Below are 11013 nucleotides of genomic sequence, written 5' to 3'. Positions count from 1 at the left end.
GAGCTTGTATATCTGCTATTTTTTTTATATTTAAAGCATAAAATATTGCGTCATAATGTGTTCAGGCCTAAATAACAAGGTTAAGTCAGTCAAGCAAATGTAATGGCAAAAGAATTTTCACTTGAATGGAAGTTGCACCATCTAGTGGCCAAGTACAGTTCCAACTCATTATTTTTGATGTATACAATATACAATATTATCAGATATTTACCATACCAACCAGTAAAAAAAGTAATAAACTAATATTCTAAGACAATAAAGCAATTAAAGAAATTAACAAACAGAAAGACCACCAAACACCATTCAATTTCATAGAAACTATTTATTCAATATTTCAAGTCCAAAACTAAATGCCAATCTTCAAACAAAGGAGTGTCCTTAACATGGGAGTGGTTTAAATTATAGGGAGTTTGTCAAGTAAGGCAGCTGGTATTCAAGTTATGTAAGTCATAACAGATGTATTATACAGGGTAAAAGGAGTTCAGTTGATACGTTAACAATACTTACAGTACATCCAACAAGTAGACATATAGTTTGTCCAACTATATTATGTAACAGGGAGAATGTTCCTACAACTTCTGGATTATGATGGAGGAAGCCCCACCACCTCCATTGCAGATACCTGCCAGGCCATATTGGCCTGACTTCAGGTTGTGCACCATGTGACCCACGATCCTTGCGCCGGACATCCTGAGGAAAAACAGACACAAACCATCAGTCAACCCCTTTCAACCTGGCATCCCTAGTTTGGGAAGTTCATTATAGGCGGAACATTCATTAAACAGCTGATCTACGACTTCAAATGCATGGCAATGTGACACATTGTCTGTCATTCAATGTTATGAGTTTTTTTAAAGGACCCAAATTGAAACAAGTCCAAAAGCTTTCTTGAGGTGTTTATCCTTTTAGTTGACCTTGAACCAGTGAACTGTACTGTCATGTAACTGTACCTTTTCCTATGCAAACTTCTAAAAGTCTTCAATCAATCAATCATCAATTGTAAGCTTGTAGTTTGGCCATTTCCGTCGCCTAACAAGTGTTAAGTAGGTTTAAGTGGTTAAAAGGATTATTTTAGGTGAAATCACATTTAGTTCTAAAAGGTGGGTGACAAATGTTATATTTAGCATCCAATCAAATCTGTGAAACATATTCCAGATAATAATAATGACAGATTTTAGGTCCTGCCCAGGCAGGTGCTTACCCAATAGGATGTCCCAATGACACGGCACCCCCGTTCACGTTGACCTTGCTGGGGTCAATGTCCAGCATTTTGATGTTTGCCAGGACGACTACGCTGAAAGCTTCATTGATCTCCCACATGGCGATGTCCTCCTTCTTCAGCCCAGCTGCCTCCAGGGCCTAGCAGACAGCAGAGAGAGAGAGAGCGTATGTGTTTTCAGTTTCCAACACTTGTGTGCAGTCATGGAAATCTTCAAAATGTGGGACAGCAGGTATAGTTGCTGGGCATGAGTGACGTTAATATTTTATTTTGGTGGCTCTGAAAATTGTTTCAAGACATGAGCTGCTATATGAAAACAGCAAGTGCTTTAACTTAAAGATAAAGAACCAACTAGCTCAGACTTTGTTGATGCCAATGGGGAATGTGGTGAGAATGGCAGTGAATTATGTGGTGGCGTTGGAGCTATTCTTGGAGTTGATGTGATAACACTGATATTTATTTTGAAGCGAACTGTTACAGTATTGAGGAAATAATGTATAGATATTTACATAAGACATTTCTTAGAATGACATTTTGTAGAAACTTATAGCTAACATACAGTAACATTCCTGGCCATGATATAAGTCCAAATACTGTCAATCAATTATATCGTGAGAAAATCCACAAGTAACAATTCTATTAACTCATGATTGTATTGTGAAACAGGTCTCAACATCACACCTTTTCTTTAGCAAATAAAACTGAAAAAAGCCTAAATATACAGTACATCATTATTTTAAATTACCAGGACCTGAATCTTTTTTGAGTTCATGTGAAAATGTGTAATTTGGAGACCTGTTTCGAAATACAATGGAAGCGAATGGATTTCTCGCTTTTGGTTTCTTGCTCACAATGTGCAATATACTATATTTAATATTTGTACTTATGCCCAGGTAAAATAGACAGTTTTGAACCACACAAGACTTGAGAAGATCCTCTCTGCCAAGTGATAACTCACCACACACATTTATCTGTTGTCACTTCTGTTGTATCCTACTAACTCAGTGAGAAGCCCCCACCGGGAGGACATAGAGCCTTCGTCCTTCTACTCCCGCCTAACATTCCTTGCAGACAGGTGCCACCTAAGCCCTAAGGATTACATGCAATGACATTTGTCACCCTCCCCGCCCGGATTCCCTCCCCCTAAAACGGGCCAATTGTGTTCGTGTATACGCTCGACAAAGCCGGACACTGCACTACCCGAGCACCCTGATTATTACCACTTAAGTCTTTAAGACCTCTACTATATGTATTTTTCTTGCTGACCAATGCTGCCTCTCCCATGCTGGCAATGTCAATGTGTGAAACATTTAGTGCTTCAGGAGAAAGGAAAAATAACAAAATCCAGATCCAGGCACTTTTACTCAAGTAAAAGGCCTTTAATTAAACAGACACATTAAAATACTTGAGTGCAAATGTGGACTATTTTCATTTTGATAACAAGGTACACACACATTCCTTCAATTTTTGTTTGTGCATTATCAACTACGAGCAAAACGTCCAGACATTTTTAAGACTTTCCAAATGTCCATTCTTTTCCAAGTATGGAAAACAGTAACTCATATTTCCATACTTTTTCAGACTTGGCCAAGCACCCTGTATGTATGACTCTGATGCAATTGGTTTGCCAAAGGGGGGGAAAAGCTACACCTTCCCAGTCAACAATGTGCAATGTTGCAGAGTGATGTGGATCATGCCAACTGTCATACGTTGTCAACATGCTTTCACTCACCTTTGGTACAGCGAATGCAGGAGCGATGGGGAAGTCAATGGGTGCAACTGCAGCATCAGCAAAGGCTAGAGGTTAAAAAGGTGGGAAAAATGAAAAAGCTTAAACAAGAAACAGGACTTGAAATCAACACGTGCTTCTGGGATTCCTAGGAAGGCTACCTGACAAGCCCGTTGCGTGTATTGTATTGTACTATTTTAAGGATTGGTTTTATTTTCTCTTCCTTTCCAATGGGTTTTTAACTCTGTCCAAATAAACGAAAGTAAACTTAATATAATGAATGATGTTGAAAATGATGCAGTGACTAGTTTTGTCCAGTCGTTTTGCTCAGTGGAAAGTCTGAACTAAAATCTAGTAGCCCTATTGGCTGTTGATCCAAAAGGTTCATGTCAAGGCCTGGATAACAAAGCTTTCTTTTAGGACAGTATGTAGATCATGTCACTCAAACATTTTAAAGGTTTATTAAAAGTGGTCCTATAAAGCCCTCTGAGATTGTAAAGGGCCGTCCACACCAAACACTAACGAAGATATCCCGATATATAAACCTTTTTAATAACAATATTATTAGTAGTAATAGTTATAGTGCTTTGTGTGAACAGTCCTTTACAGAGAATAAAGGCTATACAAATACATGAGCTGTATAACGACATGTAAACAGGTGTTAAAACACCTTTCTTGGATTCAGTACAGTATCTATAGACGAAAAACATGAATGCTAACGCTACTGCTATAGAGTAATATACATTTTTGTGAGTACCATTTCTACAGACCTATAGTTTTTTCAAAAGTCTCATGTACAGTATGTGTGGTGTATCTGAAGTACAGTAACTTACAGACAACCCTGGCCAGTGGAGTAACATTCAGCCTCTTTGCAGCATCAGCAGTCATTAAAACAAGAGCTGCAGCCCCGTCGTTTAGTGTGCTGGCATTGGCTGCGGTCACTGTGCCTAGGATACAAACAGAAAAACTTAAACATGCCAGTTGGGTACGTCAGAGTCTATGTAAACAGAAGTGCTCCATAAACTTCAGAATTTCTTTTAATGTCGGATGTGGATTTGAGAAATGGCCTCAAGGATACATAAATGTAAAACGTATGCCATTTCAAAATTGTACTAATTAAAGCATCAAACTGTGAAATCCTTCACAATGTGTTTTCAACATTGAAAATATATTTACATTTATAACTTATTTTAACCTAGATTATTTATTTATTACATGAATTGGGTATGCAATACAGCTCCCATCTATAACTTCACTTTCTCCACATTGGGCTAATGTTGAATGCTGTGATCACATCATTGTAGATAATAAACAAAACATGGCACTGCATGTCTACTCTACATCTCAATAGTATTGAGTACTGAAGGTGACCTTGCATGTTTTCCACAAAATCTTCGCCTAAAATATCTACAAGCTCACAACGCATCTCATTGCAACACATTGTGAGCTTACATTTTTTCCACAAATGTTGCCTCTAGAATAGAATTTCCACATTCACTCTTTTTTTTTTAGTTTTTTGGTTTCTGGTTCCATACTGGCAAAATCGCGCTCTTTCGAACGACCATCATTTCGACTGGAGGGTTAGCGACTCACTCCACGGAGGTTAGGGTTAGAGTCCGGTGTCGAAAAGATGACATGTACTAACAGCGACACACTCCCTCCATACTCACCATTCTCCTTTTGGAACACTGCCCTCAGCTTGGGGACTTTACTGAAGTCAACACGCCTCCATTCCTCATCCTCTGATACCACAACATCAGGCTTGCCTACAAGTCAAGTCATTATTAACTCTTTTAGTGCCACCCGTTCACCACTAGAGGGTGCCCCAGGTGCCATAGAAAATCCCATAGAGATATGCTGGTATATGCAGAAGCCCTGCAGCCATGACTTGCCTGAACACTTTCCTTTGTGCATGTACAGGAAGAGGATGAAGTTAGCTTGAAGTTAGCTATTGGCTACCAAGCATTTTAGAAGCCTTATTTTCGTCAACTTAGCCATGATTAAACCTTGCACACCTCATGCATGGGAAAAAAACAGAGAAGAATGAGCTCTAAAAAATCCAATGCAATCCTGGATTGCATTGGAGTGGATTTGTGCAGTTTGTTCACAGCTTTCAAACAAAAAAATCCGATTGGAAATCCGTTCAGGCATTCTTGAGATAATCGCCATTATGTTTTACATGTTATGTAAACAAACATGGCTGCCCTGTATGTTAGATGGGGTTGTATGGGGGTGGAACATGCAAAATCGCGATTGAAATCATGTTCACTAGATTTGATGGGGTCCAAAAAACAATTTTAAAAAAAAAAAAATTCAAAAAAAAATTCTTTTTTTTTTTTTTTTTTTTTCAAAAACCGAATTTATTCGGTTTTGGCATATGTAATACGTTTTAAAAAACCGAACTTTTTCGGTTTTGGCACTGGATGAGTTAAGTTATTACTCTCACAGCTTGATTGAATGCATGGTTCTGATTGTTCAATCACAACATTCAGTGGTCTGTCATTTCTCAATAGCAGACCGCTGCTATGAAAAACAGACCGCTGCTATGGACAGACACTCACCTGGATCATAGTGATCCATGGTGCTTGATTTTGGCTGTATCAAATATATAAACTAACTAACACCAACACACAATGTAATTTTAGAGCAACACAGTACCCTAAGAATGAATAAAAAAAATAGGGGCAACGAGAAACAGGCAATAGAACAGTAACAGAATCTTTATTCAAATTTGATCAACACTTCCTACCGGAGCCAACTATAGGGGAACACACACTGCGGACAGGATGCACACATTTTTCACGGCAACGCCTGGAAATAGAATAGTGGTGTATCGGAGCGGCGGGCGAGGCGTGAACGCGCGCCTGAGCGAGTCTGACGCAGCTGGTGTGGGTAGGTTCATTGAAAATAATGGGGGCGGCTGTTTTGACGCACCGTCCGCAGCAGGTGTGTTCCCCTTATGTTGCACTGGACGAACATAGCATGGCCTCAAAATCCTGTTGCGGTTATATTTTCAATCAAATATTTAAGTTATTCATCTATTTATTAAAGCTATCTAAGAAGAGGGATAATGAACAGTGAACCATTATTGAGAAATAAACCCCTTAAGAGTGAGTAGACCAATCCGCTGCTGTTTATTGTGACTGAAGGTCACAGTTTAGTATGAGAAACGGCACATCATGTCTCTGTCCGGACGGACGTCTGTCCGTGTACGCTTTTTTACGGCATATGGGTTTGCTGCTCTGACATCACTGTGATGTCAGGGGAACCATACTAACAGAATCCCTTTTATGCCCATAGATGGAGATCCCTGATGTTGTCAAACGCCCATGTATGGAGGCCACATACCACACTAACAGAATCCATATATGGCCAAGACAGATGGCCAAGACAGCCCATATCTGTGTGGCTGGTTCTACAGACAGGGATCTCCATGTATGGGCAAAAAAGGGATTGTATGTATGATGTCAGATGTCATAGACGTCATAGGACACAAAATGAATAACTGAGTAAGCAAGCATGTTTGAGGTACATGGATCTCCATATATGGAGATCCATGCCCTAAAGGGACTTGTTGCCCTTACTAGTTATTCAAGAATGACAGGCTCACTGTTCATTATCCATTACCTATTGAACCATCATCCCAAGGAAAGAAACCTGTTCTCTCTAGTGTACCTCTCTGCGGGATGCTAACTGGAACAATCTCTTTAGCCAAAACACCAGATTCGTATGCTGCTTTGCTGCGTGTGTACGAGCCAATAGCATAGGCATCCTGCTCTTCCCTGGAGATCTGGCTGTTCTTGGCTGTGTTCTCTGCACAGTTGCCCTGTTAATGACAATCAAGCATATGGTAGACACATTAAGGGATATATAGATAACATTTTCATGGGGGGGGGGGGGGGGGGGGGGGCGCATACATCCACAGGAAAGATGTGAAATAAAAGTATTGATTTCCCCCCAAACTATGTATAGTTTTTATAATTCTGACAGGCTGTAAATTAATGTTAAATACATCTCTAAGATGACTGATATTTGGTGGTTCAGAGCACCATTCACGTGGTATATGTTTTGGCAGCGATCAGGGTTGTCAGTGAGTCAGAGCTGCAATCGGTGTAAATACTGGTCCTCCATCACAAATTCCCAATCACGTGGTCTGTCTTTCATACACATTTAGTTATTGTTACAAATGTACAATATGAATCCCTTGGTTCGTCCGTCATGTCAATGGATAAGTTCAAATGACCTAGTTTACAAATGAAACAGTCCCTTTTATTCCATTTTTTACCTGGGCCAATTTTCAATCAGACAGAAGTCACCCCAAAAGGGTTGTACTCTTAATCACGATTGGAAAATCAGAGTTGTGACTGTCAGAGTCAGTCATAGAAACAGCTTCGCTTCTAACACTTTAGAATGACCAGTCGCAACTTTTAGCTTAGTTTCTCCAATAATGTCACCCCATCTCCCTAATGAAAAAAGAAAAGGAAAAGAATTGGTATTATTACCATGTGAAATTTGTTGTAGACATCAGTGAGGCCATCCTTAACAATGGCATCTTCCACTTTCAGTCCTCCGTAGGACGGAGTATCTCTGCCCATCATATAAGGTACATTGGACATACTCTCCATGCCTCCTGCCACCATCACATCCTAAAAAACACACAAACAAGGCAGGTTTGGTTGCTTAGGCAAAGCACTGAAACACGTCATTTCGGTTCCAGGCAATAAAAGTTTGTTGATACGGTGCCCTAATAATCTGGATAAAATCTGCAAAACCTTGTTTTTGGTCACAACAATTGAGTTAGCTGATAAAGACCTTTGCTAACACATAACAAGATTTCAACGTTAACCTCTACATGAATATCTAGCCTGTGAGAAAACAGATTAATTCTAAAATGTGGTGATAGAGATGCATCATCTGTGAATTTCACATAATCTCTCAGCCATGATCCAGAAATATCAATCCATACTTGTCGCAATATGAACCCAATGTAGTATTTGGAGCAGGAGTAGCCAACTTTGGAGATATTGGCACAAACAAAAGGTCCACAGTGTACTACAACCATAGTACTATTTAATTATAATAATGAGATGACAATTAATTGTTTAACTGTTAATGGCAATCTTTACAGCCTTTTGTGTCAGTTCTGGTTGTGTCTTCAAAGCCAGCAGGAGAACTATACTGCAATAGTTATTTCACCTGGTGTCCACACATTAGACTCTGAGCAGCCATCATAATAGACTTCATTCCAGAGGCACAGACTTTGTTGATGGTTGTTGCTGGAGTGCCGAGGGTCAAACCTGGAAACAACAGGGAGGCGGGTTTGCTTTTCAAAATAAATAATGGAAATCAGGCGTTTTAAGTTTGTGCAAGTGTTGTGTGTCTCTTATGCATGAGAATTTCTACTATTATTTTATAGTAAACCTATTTAACTTGGCTGTAATATTTCTGACATGTTCTCACTTTGCTTTTGAACAACACCCCAGATAAATGTTTGTTTTAGTGAGTACTTTTGGAGAAATGTTTTCACCATGCTCCTCAACTACACCTAGCTTTTTTATTTTATTTTACAGAAAGCCTTTTTATCCCCAAGTCAGCGTGCTAATGCATCTACTTCTAATATCTAGTATGTTCATTGTATGTTGCCTTGTCAGCGACAATCAAGATAATCACATACACATCGGTACGTTTTCAAATTTACTCAATTTCCAGTTTATCAGTCCAGCCAGCAGGACACAAGATCACAAATATAGGGGAAGTCAGCTGGCTCAACTAGGCTCGTCTCGCTAAGGTAAGTAGGTAACCTTGGCAATGTTATACAGGCATGCGGGGAGAGGCCTTCAGATAATGAGTTTACTGTAGAGGAGATCTAAGCAAGCAGTCTACAATTTCTTGTATCCTTTAAGGAAGTGATATTTCTCAGGAGACCACACATACAGTATATCTCATTTGTTCCCCCTATGATAGGAGGTGTGATGATGTGAATAACTCAACAGTGTGCGTATCACATACCTGCCCCAAGCAAGGCTTGTCTAGTGGGAGCTTGTCCTTCTCCTGCCTGCAGCACGTTGCCCATGTAGACCTCCTTCACCTCCTCAACAGGGATTCCTAAATGCAAGAAAACGTCAAATCAACAGTGGTGTAAAGTAACTAAGTAGATTTACTTAGGTACAATTTTTAGGTATTTGAACTTTACAGGAGTATTTCCAATTTCCAATATTTTTACTTCTACATCTCGGATAATTTGAATTTAATTTGAAAACTTTAGTTACTTTGCAGATATAAATGATTATATAATAAAACAAACATTTAGCCCTACTTTATACCTAGGCTATTTGAAAATAGACGCTCTACAAGTTCACAACATGTCATCTAGTTTCATACCTGCTTTGTCAATGGCTCCCTTGATGGCGATGGAGCCCAGTTTGGTGGCTGGAACTGATGACAAGCTCCCTCTGAAGGAGCCCATGGGAGTGCGGACTGCACTGACAATGACCACTTCCTGAGATCATGCATTACAGTTTAAATTATTTAGCACAGCTCCATAACATCTTAGTTTTGTACCAAACACACATGTTACATCACATGTTACATGTACATAACATGCATACCACTTGTAGATTTTCACACATTATTTCAGTATATGGACTGAAATAAAATTAAGTCACTTAATTATTAGCCCTGAATACATGATAACTTAATTATATGCTTTGTGTTGTTTTGTTGGAGTACTCACATTTAGAGAAGGGCGAGATGTATAATTCCTTGACAGGTACTTGTGAACCTGGAATGATAGAAAATACTGTAGCACCTGCTGTTGCTAATAGCTTGAGCTTGAAAGTATTTTTGCTTGTAAAGTGTGTTTTTGCCATTTTTAATTTCAGCTCTTTTCATCTCTGAAGATCAAGGTATTTATATTGTGGCCTACTTTACAAGACATTGTATTTTAATTCTACAAAATATGCTGCTATTAACTTACCCCTGTCAATAACCTTGAGCCTTTTAAAATAAAACAAATAAAAACGTTCGGTAAAGACACCTCACGTGCAAAAGTTAAACTCCACTGCAAAATATAAACAAAAGCTCAAACTGTGTTCAAGGACGCTACCCTCCGCTCAACAAGGTGTTAACTTGGCCTTGTGTTTACAACGTGGATGTCTGTCAGTGTGGCTAGCAGCGCACAGTGCGCACTATAGCATATGTTTGAGAGAGATCGAAGATAAAACAGTAGGTTTTAGGTCACCACTACTACTACTACTACTCACCAGCCGCACGCAGCTTTGAGAACGCATGGTTAAAAGTCCACTCGATGACATAATGTCGCACTAAAACAGCAGACTGGTTCACACACAGCAGCACAGAATGGACAGAGGAATCCTCTTCACCTTCAGCCTTGCAGCGGGGGGAGGGGCAACTCCCTCAACCAATCGCGTTTGTGGGTGCGTTTGCTCTACGTCATCAAAGAAATCAAGCATTGTGGTTATTGTAGTCTTAGCGCCGGTGGCGCCGTCAGCCTACAAATCGACTGCATCATGATGATGATAAAAGCCTGGGTTTCTGAGGCTATGATGATGATGATGATGACAATAATTCCGAATTAAAATCATGCATTTTCTCTAAAGATGGTATAAAAAAAAATCATCAATAATAAACTGCATAAACATGACCTTCTCAGTCATTTTAATAAGTTGCTTGATTCAGACACGCCCCCTCCACTCCATTATTGAAAGCACACATACCTGACTGATTAACACATGCATGGACTGTCATCTTTCAATTACGTTTTCTCCCTTTTGCATTTTAAATGTCTAGCATTAGAACATGGGGGGAAAATATTATTATTTTGATTAAACATTATTACATTAACAACATTTTCAACATATTAGGCCTATTGCCCCATCAAAATGCAGCAAAAGAATAATCAGTTGTATTTATAAAGAAAGTATAGGCTATGGCAGGCTGAAGGGTAGGCCTATACGACCTGTTTGAATTGACAGAGTGAAGACAGTATCAACAGTCAAAAAGCATTAGCAACAGTAAAGGCTATACAGTTTACACCAAAAGCAGC

At 39.3% G+C, this 11013-nt stretch overlaps 1 protein-coding gene across 1 annotated transcript; it reads right to left on the bottom strand.

Annotated features, from left to right (window-relative positions):
- Nucleotides 1-475: 475 nt before the first annotated feature.
- On the bottom strand, nt 476-10306 carry acat1 (acetyl-CoA acetyltransferase 1). Its single transcript, XM_080748560.1, has 12 exons — nt 10211-10306; nt 9682-9729; nt 9330-9447; nt 8958-9053; nt 8145-8245; nt 7451-7594; nt 6624-6774; nt 4619-4714; nt 3782-3895; nt 2952-3016; nt 1202-1359; nt 476-690 (listed from the first exon to the last, which is right to left on the bottom strand). The coding sequence occupies exons 1-12, from the start codon at nt 10259-10261 to the stop codon at nt 570-572; spliced, it is 1263 nt and encodes a 420-aa protein (XP_080604686.1). The 5' UTR covers nt 10262-10306; the 3' UTR covers nt 476-569.
- Nucleotides 10307-11013: the final 707 nt, after the last annotated feature.

This window comes from Nannobrachium achirus, assembly GCF_963921795.1.
Source record: "Nannobrachium achirus genome assembly, chromosome: 19".
Classification (NCBI taxonomy): domain Eukaryota; kingdom Metazoa; phylum Chordata; class Actinopteri; order Myctophiformes; family Myctophidae; genus Nannobrachium; species Nannobrachium achirus.
The sequence above is the reverse complement of the archived record's forward strand: the minus strand, read 5'-3'. Positions and strand labels throughout refer to the sequence as shown.

Excerpts from the sequence above, each read along its gene's own strand:
- acat1 (XM_080748560.1), bottom strand. The coding sequence starts at position 10,261 with ATGTCATCGAGTGGACTTTTAACCATGCGTTCTCAAAGCTGCGTGCGG. Across the intron at positions 4,715-6,623 it reads AGTTAGCATCCCGCAGAGAG|GCAAGCCTGATGTTGTGGTA; the intron begins GTACACTAGAGA and ends CTTGACTTGTAG. Across the intron at positions 3,896-4,618 it reads AGTGTTCCAAAAGGAGAATG|GCACAGTGACCGCAGCCAAT; the intron begins GTGAGTATGGAG and ends TTTGTATCCTAG.